Source organism: Ascaphus truei, chromosome 10 (genome assembly GCF_040206685.1).
Source record: "Ascaphus truei isolate aAscTru1 chromosome 10, aAscTru1.hap1, whole genome shotgun sequence".
Classification (NCBI taxonomy): domain Eukaryota; kingdom Metazoa; phylum Chordata; class Amphibia; order Anura; family Ascaphidae; genus Ascaphus; species Ascaphus truei.
This window is the reverse complement of record NC_134492.1, coordinates 9,564,225-9,588,816: the sequence shown is the minus strand read 5'-3', so window position 1 is coordinate 9,588,816 and position 24,592 is coordinate 9,564,225. Positions and strand designations below refer to the sequence as shown.

General features: G+C 40.0%; 1 protein-coding gene across 2 annotated transcripts in view; it reads left to right on the top strand.

Annotated features, from left to right (window-relative positions):
* ST6GALNAC5 (ST6 N-acetylgalactosaminide alpha-2,6-sialyltransferase 5) overlaps nt 1-24,211 on the top strand; it is a 91,047-nt gene extending 66,836 nt beyond the window's left edge. For both annotated transcript variants that reach the window (XM_075615769.1, XM_075615768.1), the window contains 3 exons: nt 9,700-10,109; nt 17,650-17,757; nt 23,543-24,211. In XM_075615769.1, the coding sequence (XP_075471884.1) occupies nt 9,700-10,109; nt 17,650-17,757; nt 23,543-23,774 (750 nt within the window). In that variant the 3' untranslated portion in view covers nt 23,775-24,211. The remainder of the gene's footprint in view (nt 1-9,699; nt 10,110-17,649; nt 17,758-23,542) is intronic.
* Nucleotides 24,212-24,592: the final 381 nt, after the last annotated feature.

Below are 24,592 nucleotides of genomic sequence, written 5' to 3'. Positions count from 1 at the left end.
GCTGAGGCTTCTTCCAGAGAGGGTGAGATCATTTATAGCCTGTTTTCTACCAAAATAATTATAGTCCTAGTATTTAGAATGGTGCAGAACAGTTTAATTATCATTATTATTATTATGTGGTATTAATAATAACCTATATTTAAGTGGTATTAATAATAACCTATATTTAAGTGGTATTAATAATAACCTATATTTAAGTGGTATTAATAATAACCTATATTTAAGTGGTATTAATAATAACCTATATTTAAGTGGTATTAAAACTAACCTATATTTAAATAGTGCAACCCCCATATGCAGTGCTTTACAACAGGAACATGTAGACAATTTACAGCACAGGGTACTACATATACAATAAGGGTGTAAAACACCCACGGAGATAGTGTTAATGTGCATTGTGAGACACATTCTCACAATCCCCGGCCAGATACGTCGGATATTATTGAGACGAGGATGTGTCCCCTTCCTCATGGTTTGTCAGGCAGTGTGGCTCCGCTCTCCGACATCCAAGCTTGGAAGAGGTATGGGCGTCCTGTGTATTACACAATGATCCTGATCGCAACCTCACGTTCCTCCGTCGGCAAACATTTCATCACTGCTAAGCGACTTCACCAGGGAACTATATACTGTTTCTATATATCTATATATATATGTAGCCATGTATCCTTTTGGCTATTAATCTGCCCTACCAAACACCTAAGCCCTGGTACCAGCACACAGGTAGTGTTAGGGTTAAATCTACGCCCTTGCTGCTGCAGCAGTAAACAACTCCCTGGAGTGACAGGGGGGGGGGGCCTAATGCCTGTGTGCTGCCCTATCAGGGGCTCAGACCTGGGAACCTCCCCCTGGGTACATAAGGGGCTTCAGATCCAAATTGTAGTCTGTTCTGTGCTGAGAGTTGGAAGAGTGGAGCCAGGGCTCTGGCCACCTTTCTTGCCCTACCACAGGGGAGTGGGATACTGCCCCTTACTCCACAAGGGAGTGCAGAGGATTGATCTTTGGGGCCTCAAGCTCCTTGTGTTGATTCCAGGGACCAGAGGGAGAACAGAGTGTACATGTTGGTATGCAGAATTAAACATGTTGGTATGCAGAATTAAACATGTTGGTATGAAGAATAAAGAACCATCCTTAGTTTTATACTCCTGCCTGAGACTGCAGTTTACCAGGGGGAGTGCAAGAGGGTTTTCCTGCAGGAACTGCACCCAGCTCTGTTGGGTCCTGCTGGATATGGAGGCGCTGCAACCATACGAACTGAGAAGAACCCTAAAGCCTGTCCTGTTTGTCCCCCAACTAACACTGGCAGACACTCAGTATCCTGTAAGTGTAGCAGGTGAGCAGCACAACAACACCAGGTAACAGTGAAATATCCCAGAGGGTGGGAGAACAACTGTTACATATATATATATGTTATATATATGTTATATATATATATATATATATATATATAAAGGGGATTCCTTGTTATTCAATTTAAAAGAAGTTTTGTTTCTATCGATTTTCGTTGTTCCTCCGAGGAGAGCAGCAAAGGAATCCAGCCACTGCACATATTTAAACCTATAAACCCTTGAAATGACTTTTTGTTTTCTGAGCTCCGGCCGTGACAAAGGTACAAAATCAAGATCATTTGGCGGTTCCTTTTATTGCTCTTTTTTTATTTTACTAATAGAGTCAATGAACAATGTGAAGTTGATGTGACGTGTATGTCTTTCTGTCGTGTGTTAGATAAACAACGTGCCATAACCATTCTTTCAGCGCCTGTATTGTTCACGTGTGCCCCTGTCCTATATAACAAGAGATATTCATCATTATGATGTATTTCTCCACATTTCTTCCCATTCCTTCTTTTAGCCACATATTCTTCTCTCTTCTCTGATTGCTTTTTCTGTCTTGACCATTACTCTGGTTGATAGCCCTGGGCTATCATTGTAGCCTATCTCCCACACCAATAAGGACATGATTGATGCTAATCTTCCTCTCCGGACACATTTATTGGAAGCAGAATGGAAACCGCTCTGTAAATCTCAGCTTTATATGTGCTAACAATTTGCAGGGCTGTCCCTTACATCTATTGCAAGTCGTATAAGAAGTAGCTCTGCCACGTTGTAATCAGCCCCATCAGTGACAGCGTCTCTTCTCCCATAGTCAATGCTGAGAAGAATGCATAAAAAAGTCACTAACAGATTGTATATTGTTGGTAGCAAAAACACCTGTTTAAAGACTGGCCAGTAACATAATGTGCTCCGGGAGAAAACCTTTGTATAAACATCAATATGCTCAAAGTTGGCAGAGTTTTTACACTCTATTAAATTAGTCGTGAAGCAGTTTGGGGAAAGTCGACCTGCAAATGCATTCAGTGGAAACAAAAAACATTGTTTTTAAGTGAAGACTTGTAAAAGTTACCAAACTGCAGGTGAAAAACTGGAAAATATGACAGGAATATTGGGCATTAGTTACAGTAATAACAACTTACTTTTATATAGAGTCAAAGGGAGCTGGTTGCAGAGCTTACAATCGATATTCTAGCACCTGAGTTACATGGGGATAAGATAAGTGACTGGATCAAACTCAGCTTATCTCTTAGTCTCAGCATAATATTTTCCTTCAAACACTGCAACATTGGAGGTTATTCGTTAAAGTGCAGTATTGCCAATTAGCAGCACTTCAAGGAATTTCCTATTCAAGCACAGCAAGGGAAAGTTTCCACGCGGTAATGCCTATTGGCACTTAATAATAAATAACACACATTACCTCTACAATGGCCCTTTCACTTGACCGCAACGAAAAAACGGTTTAATTCAAAAGCCCAAGAAAAAACTAAAAACAAATAAATACAGAGCAAATTGTGATTCTGTAAACAGATGCTATAGCTAAGTATATTAAATATAAGTGAGTGTCAGAGCCTTGAAACAAGAGGAAATATATATATATATATATATATATATATATATATATATATATATATATATTGTGGTAGTATACTGTATGAGTGAAAATGCAGTGCTAATCCATCTATAGGGAGGATCGACACTCAAAAATAAAACCAATGCAAGAGATTAGAATATTAACCAAAATAAATATGAAAAGTAACAGTTAAACACAAACAAACAATAATACATATCAATCCCAATGAAAAAAAGGTGGAATTGATATGTCTGCTAATCTCAGATACTGATCTTTCAAAAAATGTAAAAAATCAAAAAGTTTGACTGTGTCCCAACCAAACAGTATCAAAAGTCAAATGCAGAAAGTTATCGTGGTGAAGAAAATCCACCTGGTGCCTGGTGAATGGATAAGAATAAACCAATCCGATTGTATGGGATTCTTCAAAAAAATGGACCACTTTGACCACATGACTTTAGCCACATCCAAGAAACGATCAACAGACAAAATAAGTGTGAGCCTCCCATTCAGAGGGATTTTCTTATATCTCGTACATCATTTATTTTGTCCCACAATTACTTTTCATTTGAAAAGTTGTTTTATTACAGATTGGTGGAACGACCTTGGGGACCAGATTCGCCCCATGTTATGCAAACCTATTTATGTTTTTTTTGGGAGGGGGGAACATGTGCTAATAACCCACATGGGGTGAGTTTTGACCTATATGGCCATTTAATAGAGGACTTTATTATTATTTGGAAGGGTAGTGAGAGTACCCATAAAGATTTATTTGGTCACTTTAATAACAATTCAATGGGTTTGATTTGTACTTATGTAATAATAATTCTATTGATTTTGTTGATCTCACACACTCAGTGGGAAATCATAATAACATTGAAACTGGTATCTATTCCAAACCTGTCGATAACTATATAGAAGCCTCAAGCAACCATCTAATTTGGCTACAAAATATTCCTTGTAGCCAATTCAGCCAATTAAGAAGAAATTGTTCTTCCGAAACTGCATTTGAAATACAAAGTAAAATGGTAAAATTTACATTTTTGGGAAAAGGATAAGAAGCAGTCACGGAATCTTCTATAAAAGCAAAAAAAACAAAACATACAATAGGCTACAATTGCTGGAAAAAATTAATAGAAAAAATTAAAAAAGTTATAACAACAATAATAATAATAGAAAAAATGAAAAAGATGAGGTCCGGACATCGCGAACACCATGCAGATCTCTCCTCCGCTGGCCAGCTAATTTATTTAGACAAAAATAGTAAAAATCGGAAATTCTAATACTCACCTACGCGTTTCGTGCGCAATGGCCATAATAAAGTGCCATTGCGCATAAAACGCGTAGGAGAGTATTAGAACTCAGTTTTTTACTATGTTTGTCTAAATAAATTAGTTTTTCATCATACTGACCCTCACTTTTTTTGGCCCTTGGCTGTGCGCTGTACACCTATTTTTGCAAAAAAAATTTTTTAAAGACATATTTAATGTATTCTAATGTAACAAGCATTTGTCTTTCTACAGCAACCATTTACAAAGTCATATTCCCTTACTCTTCTGAAACAGGCTCTGGCACTTGAACCCTGCCCGCTCTCTAGCAGTGAACCAATTGTATCTAGTGACTGCCTGGTCACATGATCTTCCCCACAGAGCTTTGCATCTTGGGTCTTCTTCTGCTGCACTGACAGAGATTTATTGAACCCCCGAGCTAAATCTTCGCCGATCAATCACAGAAGAACGGATCGATCGGCAACTTAGCTAATCACTTGTCATTGTGCAGATTGTATTGATGCGCATATCGAATGGATTTTTTTTTTAAACAGTAGCTTGAACTGCAGCAATAAATGTTTTTTAATGTGTTTATAGAGTATATATATATATATATATATATATATATATATATATATATATATATATATATATATATATATATATATATATATATATAGTGTGTACTTTTACTTTCATTTGTTCTCCATGATTTATGTACAGGGTCAACATACTGTAATGTCATTTGTGGGTTCTAGCCACAACAGACGTGGAATTTAACCCATCATTATCTAGTATTAAATATCTCTGGTAAAAAAAATGAGCCTTTTGGTCACATTGGGATCCATGCCGGTGCTTATCATATATTCATCCTCGCCTTCAAATTTTTTCTTTCATTAATGAAAGTGATTTGGTAACAAAATTACATTTTGCATGTTATATTCTCTATACTTTTGCATTTGATATATTTTTTAACTATATATGTTCTATGGAAGTATACATGTGCATAATATATGTATAATATTGTTTATTTACCCTCTCTTGCCTAGTAAATGAGAATGTGTTGTTTAAGCATTGCTCCCATAGTTAAAGCTTGTCGTCAGACATTCAAATAGGCCAATTAGATGTTACCATGGCAACCAGCTGCTATATAAACACCCTCCTCACTATTGACAATCAACCCCTGATGAAGCTGCTAAGCGATGAAACGCGTTGGGTAGAACCATCACCCTTTTGGCAGTGACATCAGCATGCTTCTTGCATCACATACAGAGAGGACACAGCTCCAGGAAACAATAAGGGGCATTTGTGAGACGCTTCCACTGACGCTGAAACCTTGCCAGATACGCTCTTAGTTCTATATACAGTTTTGTAGGACATGTCTTTTCATCTGTAATCTATAGAAAATGATCTCAAACTTTTTTACTATTACATACTTGGATCACACTAAGGCTGCGCTTATAGTGCCGGCGACGGCAACAGCGACACGACATCATGTCAAAACAAATGCATTGCCGCCGTCGCGTGCGCTTATAGTAAGCGCGACGTGACGGCGCGACGGCTGGGTCGCGATCGCTGGAAGTCATCGTGATTTGATTTTTCCAGGATCCGCAGCCTGACGTCGCCGCTGCGTCGCCGGCACTATAAGCGCAGCCTAAGGAGGTTTGCGCTTCTTTTGGTTGTAGTTTATTTAAAATGCTATTTATCTGCCAATGTTTAGCAGTTTATCATTTGCAGGGGCGGCTAAATACCACAATGCAGAATGTGACGTAATAAAAAGTAATTTAATAAACTGCTATTTTTCCCGCTGCACAGTGAGTGTTACATTTCATCCACTACCTTGTCAACACTTGGCAGTATGAATGTTTCAGCTTTCACTAAGAATGGATTACATAACTTCTCGGTGACTGAATGCTGCATAAAAAAAAAACAGACGGCTATAGCTGTGTTTAGTTTTATGTTGTCAGAATTTCTTGTACTATTTTATATCTGAGTCAAGCTCATGGTAACTTCTGGGAATCTTTTTAGACCATTAATTCAGTGATAAATGAAGTTACTTAATTTTAACGTATGCTCTACTGAACCTGGATAAGAAAAAGTGTTAGGTACGCCCTTTCCTAGACTACTCTACTGCCTTATTCTCTCCCGTTTGGTAACCTTCTACTGCCTCACCTTTCTGTCTCTTACCTGTCACCCCTACAATCTATCCTAAACGCTGCTGATAGAACCATTGTAGTCTCTCCTAAATCTGTCTTAGCGTTTCTCCTGCTGAAATCCCTCTCCTGGCTTCCTTTTAAATCCATATTACTTACAAAATTCTCCTCTCCTTTAAGGTTGCCCCTCCTTACATCTCAGTGCTAATTTGTCACTATACACCTGCCCAACGCCTGCGTTCTGCTCAAGGATGTCTTCTGTCTGTAACTTTTGTAGCTAAAACCCTCTCTCGCTTCTCACTGACTGCCCCACACCTCTGGAACTCTCTTCCCCTCAATATCCGACTAGCATCCTCTCTCTACACCATTAAGACACATCTTAAAACACACCTCTGTAACGAAGCATATGAGTAGCTCCGTGGCTGATAATATACATCTCATATGCACTGACCTTGGCCCCTTGCAGATGCACCCTCCTACTGTCTCTGTAAGTTCTTCATACTTGCCACTTAGATTGTAAGCTCTTCGGGGCAGGGACTACTTTTCCTATTGTTATATCTGAAGCACTGCTTCCGATTATGTGTTATATTATTATTATTAGCAGGGCCCAGGGCAGCACGCTGGCAGCAGTGCCCCCCTGTAGAGGTAGGTAAGGGTACTTACCTGCTGGCCCAGGCAATTGAAGTGTGGCCCTCCTCCTGCAGCGTAGCGACGTCAAGATGTTGCGGAGTCATGTGACGTCACATCATCATGGCAACGCATCAGGTTGCCATGACAATGCAACACTGCAGGAGGTAAGACCCCCTTCTCAACACACACACTTAGGCTTCGGCCCCCAGTGCCTGCGCTGCACGCGCGTCTGCGAGGCTGGTGGCGCGTGCAGCCGAATTCCCCGGTCTGCAGAGCGCTTTGCAACGTTGTTTATGTGTATATATATATATACACATAAACAACGTTGCAAAGCGTCATAAGAGCTTGTATATATATATATATATATATATATATATATATATATATATTATATAATATTATACTATGTAATATTATATTATACTATATAATATATTATTTATTATGTTTTATATATATATATATATATATATATACATACATACATACATACATATATATATATATATTACAGTATATACACTATATAATTTGTGTGTGCTGCATATCTTATTGCCTGCGTAAAATATTTGGTGTATTTTAGTGTTAATAATGCCTTCGGGAGCGGAACCTTTCATTTAAACAGTGTTCCTATGGGAAAACGTGTTTCGCTTTACAACGTTTCGCTATCCAACGGCATTTTGAGTAACGCATTGTGTCGGATAACCGAGGACTGCCTGTACATACATTAGGTGATTAAAATAAATAAGTGAGATGCAGAAGCCTGTAATCACAAACATAGGGCCTCATGCAGAGAGCAGCGCTATTTAGAATTGGAGAGGGGAATAAAATTTAGCTTTATTGGAGAGTTTTTTTCTCCATATGCAGAAAGGGCATAAAACTGCATTTACAATCCTTTCTGCATATGGAGAGTTTCAACCAGCGATATAAGCGCTGTTGAAACTAGTGGGAAAGAAATCATTTTTTTTTTTTTTCTCCTCCACCGGCCGCGCGGCGAGTTTCAAGAAAAAAAAAATGGCGCTTTTTTTAAAACTTGCCATTATCTGCCTTTCTCAAGGCAGAATTCGCCAAAACATGCCGCTTTCCCTGTTAGCGCTGCTCTCTGCATGAGGCCGTTAGTGTCAGTTTTTAAATCTATTTAACAGATTTGAATAATCCGATTTCTCTCACTTCTTGGTGCTGCATCTTGTTTCTTGTCTTTGTAGTTTAACACCACGAACAATCAAAATTAGCATCGCTCTGTTTAACGTTCGCCGGTTCCTTCCGAAGTACGTCAAGAGTTCTTTGCAAACACAAATGTCGCGTGGGGCTTGTGTGGGCTGAAAGCCAGGGATCAAGGAAAAGTCGAAGAAAAACATTTTAATTGCAGCACATTCTCAAAGTTGGTAATAAAAAGGCTTAAAAGTGACATCTTTGTGAATGTTGACACGTGCTGTGGAAACAAGGTTTCTTTATGGACGTTGTGAGTTACTCTCAGCTTTGTTTTTGCAGCAGACATGTTTTTGGCAGAAATTCAAAGGAAAATAAAGAATCATTTGGAGACTTGTTAACCAGGAACCAGCAAAGAGTGCATCACATCCAAGTGCCTCTATGTACGGTATGAACGCAGGGGTCCGCAACTCCAGTCCTCAAGCCCTGCCAACAGGTCAGGGTTTAAGGATATCCCTGCTTCAGCACAGGTGGCTCAGTCACTGAGCCACTGATTGAACCACCTGTGCTGACGCTGGGACTGATAGAGCCACCTGTGCTGAACCAGGGATAGCCTGAAAACCTGAGCTGTTGGGGGGTCTTGGGGACTGGAGTTGAGACCCCCTGTATTAAAGTTTTGCAGCAAAGCTGGGTACAATTTTGAGGAAACAAGAAAAGAATCCCTATAGAAAGTAGGGCTTTTATTACTCTAATGTATGATTTGACTTCAGATGCAATGTCCCTTATTCAGAAAGTGGGAATTCTTCCCTGTGCTGGAGGAAATATTACTCGTTTATTTGAATTAGACCAAACTTTTCCCTAGCTTTGGGAAGACGTTATCACTACATAATGCATCTGTGCCAATAGGTGAATGGCTAGTTTTGATACGAAGGTCACAGAAAACCTCCTGGAACAGCAAACATTGATTTCAATTACACTACAGCCATGGCGAAAGTGGCCCTTGAAATGCAAGACACTGCCCAGTTTCACAGTGTCCAGAACAAAGCTAGTATTAATCAGGCTTTACAAATAAATAAATACAACTATGTTAAACATATTACATAGCTGTCTGTGAGCAGGGTTACTGGCTCTGCACTTCTTTAACCCAGGCTGTGCTGAAAAAGCTGTGTAATGCGGCAGGCATAAGCGTATAGGGGTCTATGTTGAAATTGACAAGAAGCAGAGTGAAATAGTGAGTGCTCATTTGCATGTCATTACCCAGAATCCCTGGCTGCTAAGAGATAATGGGGAAAGGCAGGGTTGCAGCCCTGTCTGAGACATGCACATGCACCCAGAAGTGTTTTTTTTTTAGTTTGCTGTAAACATTAACTAAACATAATATTTGTCTGTGCTGTTGGGTATTAAATAATTGATTTACCAGCTTATAACCACACTGTAACTGTGCACAGTGTCTAGGGTGCCTTAGTCTTTAGAGAAAAAAGGATTGTTGAAACCTGACAGTATGCAAGCCCTGAAATAATACAATTAGTGCTGCAGTTTTATAGTCGGTGAAAAGGAAAACCTCTTTTCGATCTACACATATTCTACTTTTTCTTCTGCAGCCCCTGAAAATGCACTGCAAGAACTGTGCGCTGGTAACTAGCTCCGGGCACCTGCTGGGAAGCAAACAGGGTGATACGATCGACCAGACCGATTGTGTAATACGTATGAATGACGCTCCCACAAGGGGTTATGGACAAGATGTTGGCAACAAAACAAGCCTGCGAGTGGTTGCACACTCCAGCATTCAGCGGATACTGAGAAATCGCAATGAACTGTTAAATATGAGCCAAGGCACCGTTTTCATCTTTTGGGGTCCAAGCAGCTATATGCGTAGAGACGGAAAAGGCTTGGTTTATAATAATCTGCAGCTGATAAACAAGATACTGCCACGATTAAAAGTACATATCATTACACGACACAAGATGCTTCAGTTTGATGACCTCTTCAAAAAAGAAACTGGAAAAGACAGGTAAATGCTTGCTTTGCCAAACAATGTTCCTCATTGTGTGTGTTCTATGTAGAGTGCATGATAACAATGAATTTGCTATTCTCCTGCCCCTCTTTACATCTCAGCCCTAATTTCTTGCTATACATCATCCCGACTCTTGCATTCTGCTCAGGATGTCTTCTCTCTACCCCCTTTTGTATCAAAAGCCCTCTCCCGCCTTAAACCTTTCTTACTGACTGCCCCACGCCTCTGGAATGCCCTTCCCCTTAATATCCGACTAGCACCCTCTCTATCCACCTTTAAGGCCCATCTTAAAACACACCTGCTTAACGAAGCATATGAGTAGTATATAGTACATCTCATCCATAATCCTTCGCCTCTTGAAGATGCACTTACCAGAACACCCTCCTACCGTCCCTGCACGTTCTTCCAACTTACCAATTAGATTGTAAGCTCTTCGGAGCAGTGACTCCTTTTCCTAAATGTTACTTTAATGTCTGAAGCACTTCTCCCCTTTATGTGTTATTTGTATTATTTGTTATTCATATGATTGTCACATATATTACTGTTGTGAAGTGCTATGTACATTAATGAAGCGGTATAAATAAAGATATACATACATACATAATGATACAGCATTTCACAGGTAAGAAGTCCATTAAAAGTCATGAATCCATCACACGCAAAGGAGATAAAGAAGAAGTTCATCAATTCGTAAACATTTTTGTTCACATCTACTTTAGAATGGTTAAAAATCCACAATTATCACAGTGTAGGTAAATAAAAAGGGAACAGTGCAACACATGTGGTTGGATATAGGCGGTTGGATATAGTATACATACATGGGACCTGTGTAGCTTCATTTAACCCAGGGTCATTTTTGCTTGTGAGAGGTTTCTGAAAATGTGTGAAGTGAAACCAAAGAAGAATGGATTATTACTAGGTGTGTTCCACTTTATCTGCACCCACCGCATTGTGCACCCCTGAATTGTGCACCCCCTGAATTGTGCACCCCATGCATTGTAGGTTTAACACAGAGCAACTTTAGATGGATTGTTTGGGGTGGGGCGAGCTGGTTACTTTGCGTATGTAACTTAGTAGATGAGGTTGAAAAAAGACATACGTCCATCGAGTTCAACCTATGCTAAATTTAGACGACAAATACTTTATCCTATATTTGTACTTACACTATATTGATCCAGATGAAGGCAAACAAAAAAAACCCCAGTGTCATATCATCCAATGATATCTCATAAGAGGAAAATAAATTCCTTCCTGACTCCAAATACAGTATTGGCAATCAGATTACTCCCTGGATCAACATCTTTCCCATGTATACAGTACATATTTGGTAGATCCCTGTATACATTTCCTTTCTATAAAGATGTCCAACCTTTTTTTGGAACACAGCTATTGTATCTGCCATCACAGTCTCCATGGGTAATGAATCCCACACTAACTGCCCTTACTGTAAAGAACCCTTTCTTTCGTTGCTAGTGAAAAATCTCTTTTCCTCCGACCTTAAGGGATGCCCCCGAGTCCTTTGTACTGCCCTTGGGATGAATAGTTATTTTGAAAGCTCCTTGTTATTGACCCGGAACATATTTGTGAATTTATTCTGAGCACGGCATTGAAAAACAGCCCCCCCCCCCCAATGTAACATGCAGTCATGTTTTCGATTTAGCGTTCTAATTACGCAGTGAACTTAAAGTAACCCTATGGTGTATGAAGGTGAGAAGGATATGTTAAACCCATTACCTCTCTCAGTGGTATTGTCCATGTTTTGCGATATATTAATAGTTTACATTGATTAAAGACATGTCAGGTACTAAAATCCTTCCTACTACAACCACAATAAAAGATTCGATTTCACAGACTTCAGATGCAAAACCAGTACAGTTGAAAAGCAATGTATGCAATCTTCCGTCCAATTAAAAAGTGATCTATTTTATTTCAAAATGAAATGAAGATTCATATGAATTTACTGATGCCCTGCGGTTTGGGGTTATGCAAATACAACTTTGCTCTGCAAACATGTCATTACTTTATTGTGATTTAGAAAATGAAGATACACTTTACATACAGAAAATGCTTCAGTGTACAGTGTGTCACTGATCACAGCAAGAATGTAATAGCAGGAAGCAATTTTGGTAAAGTACAAGAAGCTACCACAGTCCTTAGAATATCTTACTGAAAAATATTATTTTTGACATAATTTTGTTTATCACTATTCTCTTTTATCACTAATTGTATTATTCTCCTGTTTGTAGCACACAATATATTTTCTTTTCATTAAATGTTTGCATAATATGTTGTACATCTTCATACTTGAAACCAGGCTTATAATTACTTTCTAGTGTCACTTCTCCCAATCACAGTGGTGGGGCCACATTTAACAAACTGCTTCATAGAGCCTAATTGCCCATTATTTATTGATATTCATAGTCTCAATTCCAATCATTGACATTTTGGATTTAGGGGATTATTCGTTAAAGGGGGGGGCTCAACTCCGCCCCAACAGGTCAGGTTTTATGGATATCCCAATTTCAGCACAGGTGGCTTAACCAGGGGCTCAGTCAAAGACTGACCCACCTGTACTAAAGCAGGGATATCCCGGGGGGTGCGGGGGGGGGGGGGCACAGCAGGGGAGGAAAGCAGGCAGGGGGGTGCAGGTTTTCGCATCTCGTCTTAAGGGACCACGGGATTCCGCAGAGAGGTGTTAATATGTAACACCCACGCCTGTCCCACTGGATCTTTGTCTTATGTATATATTTTTTCATGCTATGAGCTGTTATATGTTGTCTGTTTGTTTGTGTCCCTTCCCTACAGTATTATTTATTTTATTGTTGCTATTAGCACCTAATAAAGCTGCAGTTCAGGTTGCCGTTTTTTTTTTTTACTTCAATGGTTTCAGTTGTGCAATCTCTACTTACCTAAAGAACTGCATAGCTCCCGGTCAATTCGTTCTCCGTCTATTGATTGGCAAAGTTTGGCGACATCTTTAAATATGGGGAATGTAAATCGTTGCTATAGGAACAAGCATGCTTGTTAAAATAAAATACAAGAAAATTGGTCTTTCAAAGTTGTTGTTTTTAAAACAGAAAATGCTAAAAGTATTTTTTCTTACTACAGAACTGATTTATTTAAAAAAACACACATGCAGGATATTGCCTGAACTGCAGCTTTAAAGTAATGTTCTAGATCACCCAGCATTGGGATACTCTGTTGTGCTGGGATCACTCTGCACAGGGGTACCTCTCCCCACTTGAGTAATTACACAGCACAACATACCCCTCCTGGCGTTTCCGCACTACTCCCAGGATGTATCCGCCACACTGACACTAAGTACCAGACACTACTTATATCATGTTGGGGTTTGGGTGCAGTTCATGCAGAATTTTCCCTTGTGTGTTTTTGTTCTAACCCCCGCCCCCCTTTTCTCTGAACCTTACCAACTAAGCGAGTATAATACTGTATATTAAATTATTACACCCTAACTGCAGCAGGAATTACCTTTCCCTGTGTTCCCCTTTGTCTACGTAGACCTATGCTGCGCACAATAGCCATGCCTTCCTTACTAAGAGGAAGGACCACGTGGACAAGCAGATGTGGATCTTACACATAGGCCACAGTATCTATCACAATTAGGTTGAATAAGTGGACGATACGAGTCTAAGAGGCTTTATTATTTGGCCGTGCCCGATGAAAAAGGAGGAATATGTAGAAAACCTGACCCTACTATTGCTAAACACTAGCCCCTCCGATGTAGAGCTCTGCACCGTCACATGCCCAATGTCCTAGTATAAGAATCGGTGTTATATTACCCGGTCATTGCCCCGTCGGCATGATGTGATTGTATCTGCATTTTATTTGAAAACCTGTATCGTGTTGAATATGCAAATGTGTTATTGTTATCATGCCATGCCTGTGTTTGTGTTGTGTATAGGGAGAAAGAAAATGCATGCGGCTATATGTATTATGCTGTGTTCAGACTGTATATGTATAAATATTGTAACGTCACCGTTGTATATTTAAAGGATGTTGGAGACAACCTCGTGTTTTGATCGGGGATAGTTTAACACCCTCTGGGGACTACTAAGTAATGTAAGGAGTTAATGGTCTTAATGGGTTAATCGGGTGGGATCACTCTGGTATGGCCCTTCCCCATCATGTGATATGGGATGACTGTGCAGAAGGGATTGCCATTCCCTTGCATGTCTTGTGACCAGTGATGTTACCATACGGAGATAGAAGGGTGTATATAGATCTTCCCTATGTTCTAGAAGCAGGTTCCTCTGAGTTCTGGCAGAGGGCCTCACCATGAGTCCTGTAAATATGTTTGTATATAGGTATGTATATTAAGAGTGTCCTGTCCCTGTTTATTGTTTTCAGTTAAGGAACGTGCCCTATGCAGTTAGTGCCTATAGTAATGGCCCAAGATTGTTCTCATGCGGGAAGAGGAGCGAGCATGTGCTCATCAGGGAGTTCTCAGCGTAGAAGCTCCGGAGCATAATCGTATCGGCCCCACCGGAAGGTCCTAAGTAAACTCCCGACCCAATATACATGGACGAGGTATGCAGTACAGAGTGACAGGATATTGATCCCCGAGGACAGAGTGTATTCCCGCCATAGGCCCACCTGAGATGGGGCAGTAGTTACAATATGCAGGAGATTGCCAATGTAATCAATACCAAAGGAAACATATATAACATATATATATATATACATATATAATTAAATCCCCACCAGGAGTGAGAGCTACCAGGTCTAGAAGCACAGAGTAACTTTATGATTTACACCCAGTTAATATGTTTAACGTGAAGAATGTCCTTGTATGGCGAGTCTTATAAACAGATGTGAATAAAGCTCATTGTGTACTATAAAAGTTCCTGGCAGCCATCCTTATTCTCTCTGCATCATTATTAAATACATCAATATTAAACTAACTGCAGGAACAACATATCCATAAAGATTATGAACGTGACTTTGGTGAAGCAGAAGCTGAAGCCCGGTTTTTGTAATTTAGTGTACATTACTGGATTATCAAACCACCATGTTCACTCTTTGTAGAAAATAAAGTAACATTTCTGATCAATTCCTCTTAATGGGACGATAAAAGCCAGCAGTGTACGGTGGTACTCTCGGTAAATACGTTTCTACTAAACAGGGGATAATACTGTATACTTAGATATGGATGTTAATAACGCATTATCAGAGTCTTAGAGAAAGAAATAAGACTGCGCAAAGATTACCAATAATCTAAAATAAAGATTACAAATGGACACTCAACGTAAATAAACTCTTGCTGCAGCTAGTAAGATCTCGCTCCCGGAGAGAAGATTACTGCCGGTTCGTTCTTTTCTATTATCAAAGTCTTATTGGATTCCTTTGGTATAAAACAAAAGACAAAAAGCCTCAGTGCTACATCCAACTTGTTACATTATCAGTGGCGGATTTCTCATAGGTCCGGCCGGCAAAAATGTCCGCACCCACACAGTATACATTTGCCGCGCTCTCCCTCTCCAGCTTATCGCGCCCGATGGGAAGGCACTTACATGTGGCGGCCGCCCCCTTGCTGCCGCCCCCCTTCTCCTTCTGAACCGCAGCATCAAATGACGCCGCGGACATCACCAACGTGACGTCACCCGATGTCTCATTGCCATGGCAACACTATACCGTGCGACGTCACGTTGGTGACGTCCGTGGCGTCATTTGACGCTGCGGTTCAGGAGAAGGGGGCGGCAATAAGGAGTCGGCCCCCACACGTAAGTGCCATGGGGCGGCTGATTTTCAAATCCGCCCTGCACATTATATAGTTAAATATTTATCTGTTTATTGTCTTATAAGCAGGGGGTCATTTAGTTAAATTCTTTGGCCACAGTATTTTAAGCTTGCCACCACGTCCTGGTACGGCCCACCTGTAGATCCAAACACTGCTGCGCCTGCAGAAAGCTCTGATACTCTCTCTAATGGAGGCCGAGCTGGCTTTCATAGACCGGTCCCTCACAGGTACACAGCAAGAACTGCCATTATAAAGGTGGGGAGAGCGAGTGATGTGGTTGCAAGCTCAAAGTATTATGGCCAAAGAATTAAACTAAATGACCCCCTGCGTATGAGAAGATTAACAGATAAGTATGTAACTATATAATATGTCACGTTAGATGTAGCACTGAGGCGTTCTCTCTTTTGTTCTACACATGAGGTCACAATCCCAGTAGCACACTTTTTGACACAATCTAAGTGATGTGGTGGATTTGGGATCTGAGCTTACAGGGGCTATGTGCGTTTGGATTCCTTTGGTACAACGTATTTAGAGCAGTCAACACATCCTCTAATGAAAGGCTTGACACGTATTTGTTAGAATTGGTATTTCCCCCAAATTCCTGTTATTTAGCTTGTGATGGACAAGGCATTAGCTTGGTTAAACCCAGCGATTTAACATTGGCTGCTCCTGGGTTTCTCAAACATACGAAGCTCTGATTCTGGACCATCAATTACATCTAGAATGTGACAAACGTACATTTAAAGTAAAAATATAATACACATTCATCAGTCACACATAAATATCTGTTTAGCAAATGTTGAGGTAAATTGCATGTTAAAAGAGCCCCCTGTTATTTCTATACTTCCTTGTAAACAGATTTATAGGGGGCAATAAGATAACCATCACTTTAAATGCATTATCTGTGTGACAGATGGTTGAACTGGTTGACAGGACATTCATAATATTATCCTGTGTTGAAGTCTCAGCAGCGACAGTACAACAATCATTAGTTACGCTTTGTACCATTTCAAAATATATTGATATATATATATTCTTTTAATTATAACGCTTTCAGTAATTTGAATGTTCTGAAAAAGAATGCGACAAGACGCAAACCCCCGAGGCACCGAAGCGGGCCTGGCACCTATTTGCTTCTTGATCATTTCTGGTCTGCTTTCCTCCTGGTGTATTACTTGCAGGGAGATTCACGAGGACGCAGCATTGCTTGTGTGAGAACTGCCATTCAATTGAATGGCTGTTAGCCAGCACTGCTGATTGGAAGGGGAGGGTAAGGGGGGGCAGCTGAACCTGTTGTCCTGGGCCTAGTAAAAAGGACTGTGTGCCCCCACACCCCCCCCTCGCATGTCAGGGTTCAGCATTGCATACCTCTCTGTGATCCCCAAGATCCTTTCCAGCTCCAGAGCTCAACAGGCCTGCAAATCCTACGCACACGCAGCTCACTGCCCAGCGACCTGCTAACACGCAGTCACACCTCATGCACTTTCCCGTCAATCTCCCTCCTAAGAGTGTAAGCTCTCCGGAACAGTAACTCAGTTCCATTCTTTCATGCCCAGTGTTTTTATCTGGGGGTTTAGTCTTCCGCTACATAACGTCTCCATACTTCTAATAGTCTGAATGCGGGTATTCTGAAGCCATGCAAAACTAAAGACAGTAATAAACTGTTGAGTGGGAAAAAAAAGAAAGTTGCTTAGAATGGGGATGCCAAGAAGTACAACAAGTACTGTGTCTAAGCATTAGTTGTATTTTAAGTATATAATCCTTATATTTTGTTTTCAGGAAGATTTCCAACACTTGGCTTAGCACCGGCTGGTTCACAATGACTATTGCATTAGAACTCTGTGACAGGATCAATATTTATGGAATGGTGGCACCAGATTTCTGCAGGTAACGTGTCCTCTCATATCACGGTTGGCTGTTGTGTGTAATTAAATGTGTGTCTCTGAACATTTATTTGGAGTCATTTCAACATAAAATTATAAAGGTGGAAATGACAAATATTTGACACCCCTAACAATCCCTGGTGTTTTAAGTTGTTTTTTTTTATTTAAGGCTAGTAATATGAATCTCTATGCATGCTTGCCAATATAGGAAAAATGTAAATGTTTTTTAATAAAATAAAGAAATAAAAACATCTGCATTTACAGCACAGGCCCCTAACAATACGCAGGGAAACCAGCTTCACTGTGGTTGGGAAGATTTCAGCTCCATTCAATGGGTCAGATGTACTAAGCCCCGTTAAGCTATTTAACATAATGCTAACCTTAATTAACGTTGGGTTAATTGTAACTCATACCCATTAAACTTAAAGAGTGTCCTGGAACCTCTCATTATGTTTATTTTCCCTGTTCCGAGGCAGCCATTATGCCTCAGTGTAATGTTGCAACAAACGTAACTTTCCCTGTTGGCTTCTCAACAACGCCCCTTTTTCCCAGTAAGTTGAGCTGTCCCTTCCAACCCCTGCTAGTTGGTATAAACCTGGTCTTATTTCCCGTTTGTCCAGGCTAGCATGTTTCCTTTTAGTTCCAGCAACCAGTGTGGATAGTCACGGCTTGTCTACCACTTGGTAAAGTTATTGCAATTTGCCTTTCCCTTACTTTTTCCACCTGTCCTATCCCCCCCCCTTCTGTTATTGTTGTGTTTACAATAAAAGTACAAAAGAAAGAAGGACAGTGTGTGCATCTACAGGGAGTGGGTTAAACTGCCTGTCTCTACTCACTTGCTACAGTGTGCTTGAGTCAGAACAAAGAGAACAATCTACTGTTTACCCGTTGTTACTCTTTCACATGGAGTATGGTTACATTTTTCTGCCCGTTAGTGCTAATGATACGCAAAAGAAGCGCACTCCCTAACATCGCATATCTACTAACGGCCGTCCAGGTTAACACAGCGAGATTATTTTAGATTCTACCTATAGGTGGCGTTATTCCCATCCAAACCCTGAAATATGGGTTTTGCGAGTGGGGGAGTCTATTTTACTAAGGTACCTGGATATATGCTAATTCAAGTAATTTAAATATATTTTGCATATCCAAAGTACCATATATCTCAGGTATCTCCCCACATGCCGTATAAAGGTTTGTTTGTGGAGGTTAATCAGTCACTGGGGTCACTTGTTGTTATGGGAGCCATGTTATTTGAAGCTAACGCAAGGTAGTGCGCTTCTAACCCGAGGTTAAGCCTGTGCTAGCGAGTTAAACATTGCTTGTAGTTTTTGCATATATTACCTGTGTGGATAAGCATTAAACGCATGAAATATGCAACGTCCGTTATTACTACTTTTACTGAACGTTATTTGCCCTGACCGGAGCTTAGTTAAATCAGGGCGTGACGCTACTTAAAACGTTATTTTCCCGGAGTTAATTCCTTATTCACTAAGGCAGGGGTGCACAAACTTTTCCCCGTGAGCACCCCGGCCTGCTCTCCTCTGCAGCTCGCTCACCCCCCCTGCTCAGCCCCGACATCAAATGACGCGGTGGCATGTGACGTCACGTTGCCATGGTGTCACGTGACCCCTGAGTCGTAATTTGACATCGGGTTGCCATGACGACGCGTCGCTGGAAGATAAGCTAAGTGTGTTACAGAGGCCTCGCGCGGTCCCCCGGCATTTAATTTAAATCCCTGGGGGGAGAGCACGGGACCTCTATAACTGCCGCGCCCTCCAGAAAATCCCCGTTGCGTTTGCCTTCCCAGCCTGGGTTCATGCCTGGCTGACGGGCGGCTGATCTGTTAAATGATAATGATTAGGATTTAATAGGCTGCAATGCTTCGCGTGTCTACCAGATGGCATAAATTCATGAATTGTAATGCAGTATATATATATATAAATATAAATATATATATATATATATATATATATATATATATATGTGTGTATATATATATATATATATATATATATATAGATATATATATATATGTGTATATATATATATATATATATATATGTGTATATATATATATATACTGTGCAGTATTGCAGCCAGCGGGAATAAAATGCTTCAATCCCTGCCTGGAAAATACCTCAATGTACTCGGGCAGAAAACAGTCACAAACCTCAATACACCCGGGTATACCCGAATTCGTGGGACTAGCCGAGCTCGAATAAAGTGTGTCGCCAGTGTAAATATATATATTTATATATACGGTTTAGATTAGTTCTCAGTAAGTCATTATATCAGTGACAAAATGCATACCGCACTACAGTATATGTTTTCTTCCCAACATACACAATTATTTGTAGCAGGAACATATTTTGTAATTGATTTTCAGCACCATAAATCAATGTCCCACGTTCATTGTACGCTTCAATACTTTGAACTTTATCTAGTAATGATCTTGTTTTGCATTCTTATTTAGAATAGTTTATTGCCAGGATTAGAACACCTTAACAGTGGCCAACCATAGAAGTATTAATTGGGAGAGTAATGATTGAGTGTGATCGCTGTCATGGAACTAAATGGATATCTTATCTCTTCATATGAAGGACGTCTCAAAGGTATTGGAAATAAAGCAGTTAACGCAATGGACCAGTTTTGAGTACAGCAGGAGTGAGGAGTACAGGGAACTAAAATGATAAAATGAAAACCTCCCACTATATATATATATAGTGGGAGGTTTTCATATTTATATATATATATATATATATATATATATATATATATATATATATATACATATACACACACACACACACACACACACACACACACACACACACACACACACACACACACACACACACCACCCCCCCCCCTCCCCCCCCCCCCCTTGGTAGCAAAAAAATACATCTTTATTTGCTGTCCTGCATTCAACCTCTCCCTGTAGAGTGTACCATTATACATACTGAGATAGTAATTTAGATCGCACGTTCATTCAATCTCTTGCTTCTTTTCAGAATGTCATGTTAGATGTGTATTAGTATATTTTTAGAATGTAAGAGCTAGGGGAGAACAGTATAGGGAAAAGGCAGTGCTTTCTGAAACACATTTATGGGAAATGAGAGGATCTGGGTTGAGAGATGCACCATTATTATTCCAAACCATTGTCTCTTTTCATTGCACCAAAACCTATCAAGACTACTCCACTTTCATATCCTCATTTCTGTGCTGCAGATTGCCGCCCTGCCAATATAATTACTCTAACCTTATACTGTAGTTCTGTATTTCTCTGTATTTCATCCAGGTGTAGGAGGATGAACATTATTATTATTTGCCTTCCGTTTGCAGTGCAAGTTTGATTACGGTGGACCTTTGGATTGCTTTGTTTGATATCTATATACACACATTACCCAAACATGTTCACATTAAAGGCTATAACGCAAATGGTAGTGCATTCAGCAATCTGAGTTAAATGTGCTCATTGCAAAGGCTGTATAAGCAGCAATCTGTACTGATTGATATATTTTGAGTGATCTCTCCCTCTATATATCTATATGGATATCAAATACAGGAATATATATGTATTTACCTTCTTTGAAACAATGTGTACCCCAGAGCTGAACTTTTCAACTCCAAGCCACAGGGACACTCTTAGTTCCTTAGATATTTAAATAATCTCTCCAGTCTGGGAGAAACAAGATGGCCACTGGGGTCAGCCTCACTCTGACGACCAATAGAAATCCATGACATGGCGAGATGACCCTGCAGCTTCTGATTGGCTGCCCTCATAGCCATCTTTGATTTTTCTTTTAAGTATTGGGGGTGGATGTGCTGCGGCCCAGCTCCAGAGGACCTCCTGGTTCATATAAGGTTATAAAAAATAAACGATATAGTGGGGTATTGCAGCCCTCTAGAACAGGGGTTATAATTTCCTGTATTCTGATGCCTATTTTGTGACGCACTGCTTACATTTTATGCGAAATGCCTTTATTTACATACAGTGAAGACCTGCTAAATCTTATAACAGAGTTGCTAATTAGTAGACATGGGGGCGAAACTGTCAGAATCCGGTCTGTGGATTCTCTGCAGTCTTTTTACCAAAATACGATTGAGCAATCATTTGGGGGGTGGGGGGGAATCCGTTCCACATGTATTTTGGGAAATCCACCAATCAGAATTGATTTTAAATCCGATTCTGGATTCTTAATCTTGGAAATATGGAGTCGCGTGCGAGATTACGGCGGATTCAGATGTCTAATTTGGACATTCTGGAAGCATTGGGGGGAGCCGAAAGGATGGAACGTGACCCACAAAGAGAGTGTTCTTAATAATAGATTCCAATTTTAATTATCTATTTCTTTGAAAATGTGTTCTTTCTAGCCCAAATTATTGCATTGTCTAAACATAACTCTACTAATGCAATAGTTGCTAAACAAATGGCAAAACAGTATAAAGAAAACTAAATCTGATCTTTTTGATGCCAGGCAAAATATATTCAAAGTTTGTAATTTTAGAATGTGATGAAATTGAAAACCTATCCAATATTCATTATTCTGATGTGCTTGTGAATTCAGTAATACTTTAATATAAAATCCACCAACCGTACCCTTTACTAATCTTTTTTGCTTGACCCACCTCTACACACGCCAGCAGCGTGAAATGTAACCCAGCTAGTAATTTGCCTGACGTTTTTATCTGAGTCGGCTTGGTTCACTAAAGCAATTCTCTCAACGTTACTTATTTCAAAGAAAACTATAGAACGAATTTTAAGCTTGTATTTATAATATGGTAAATTCATTCGGGGTGAGGGGAAGACTTATGCTGTGCATTAAAATTCAGTACATCAGGATGTATCCATGTAAATACATCTGTTCTTTCTTCCTATTCTACAATATGCCTGACTGATCCAATGTTCATCATTTGCTACAGCTATTGATTTGGGATGTAAATGTTTTAAATTGAAGATTATGATTACAGCTCCATGTTATTGCACCATTAGACAGCTCTGAGTTTGAAGCCTGGTATTTCAATATCAAAACAATGGATTTTCTGCAGGTTCTCCCCCCCCTACCCCCCCAAATGAAATATATCTCAAACATTGTACAAAGCGGTGTGTCAGGTCTCACAGGTTCAATGTTCATTTATTGCACCTATATGCTGCAAACGGCAACATCTATATATAATCTTTATGATGGTAAAATAAAAGATATGACACACTGCAGAGAAGACTCTTTCCTTCTTGATCCAGTATAACAATTAGGATTTCATTCCCACACCAACCAAAGTTTCTTTTAAAAATTTTTTTTTTAAAAATAGTAAAGTTTTTATTCTCCTTTTGAATGATTTGGGGACTCAATAACGCATGGGCAGCCAATTCCAGTCATCAAAGTCCACCAACAGGTCAGGTTTTCAGGATATACCTGCTTCCACACAGGTGCCTCAACCTGATTGATGAAGCAGAGACATCCTAAAAACCTGACCAGTCCACAAGGCCACCAACAGGAGTTGGCCGCCCCTGCTAGAGATATTCTGGGAAAACAGAAATGGATCAAATGTCTGGCAAGAGATTTTATCAAACGGCAAACATTCTGTTTTTACCTATATTGCATTATCAACTACAGCTCTTACCCTTTGTGTAAATAGTTCCAAATACATTAAAGTGGATAAAAAAACGTGTAATACAATTTTGAATAATGTGCGAGCCACGCTTACACGTGTAGTAGTCGCGAATTTCTACAGCATTCAAATGGAAATTCTGTGCCATTTGATCATGTATTGTTATTTTTCTACAGGACACCCAACCACACGTCAGTTCCTTACCATTATTACGAACCCATGGGACCAGATGAATGCACCATGTACATTTCACATGAGCGTGGAAGAAAGGGAAGCCATCATCGTTTTATTACAGAGAAACGAGTCTTTGCTAACTGGGCACGGACCTTTAATATTCACTTTTTCCAACCAGACTGGAAACCAGAATCACATTCTGCAAAGCATCCCGTCGTAAAACCAATGTTCTGAAGACAATCACACCAAGAAGCAATCACAAGCAAGCCGGAGTGAATGTGAAGTCTCACACCACCACCAAACAACCTAAAAACTCACAACGTTCTCGACAGAAGCAGCGATCTTCTGCAGGAGCACTGATTAGGACAATCTGCAGTCAATCGTCGTTGAATCCAGTATTCAGTGTGATGTACTCTCCATGACCCTCGTATGTGTATGTAAATAGTGGCGAGGAAATTAAGCCGTCTTCTATGTCGCACTCAAACAAAAAGCAGGGCTGCTTTTCCCTGTGTAACTAAATCCAGATACAGTAGTTTTATATAAGTATGCATTTCTTAAATATTTGAACATTTTCATGAGATGCACAGTTCTTATATTTCAGTATATGATGGATGTTTTATTGGTTGTCTGTATTGTACTAAAAATACAAATTTCTTAAAATATTTTAGCCAGTTATTGCTCCTGACTGCAATTATTTCACCATTCCATCACTGCCAGGGTACCAACCTCACTGCATTAACATGTAACGCTCATGTTTGTACAGTGGCCACCACCATTGGGCATCAATATAGCCACAATCTGCACCATAAACTGGAAACTCATACCCCCCCATGGTTCAAGAACTAGTTTAATGTGTGTTGCCCATAACATTTTCAGGAAGATAACATGACCAGTGAGTAAAGGGAACATTGCGGGTCCTAAAAAGGACCAGGAACCATGCGGATATCCAGCAAATGCTGGGAGTAACACCTTGAAGTGCTTCCTGATCTAAGGGTTCTTCCCCATGGTTATACTGTTGCTTTAAAGCAAAGACCCCATTCTGAAGATGTAGT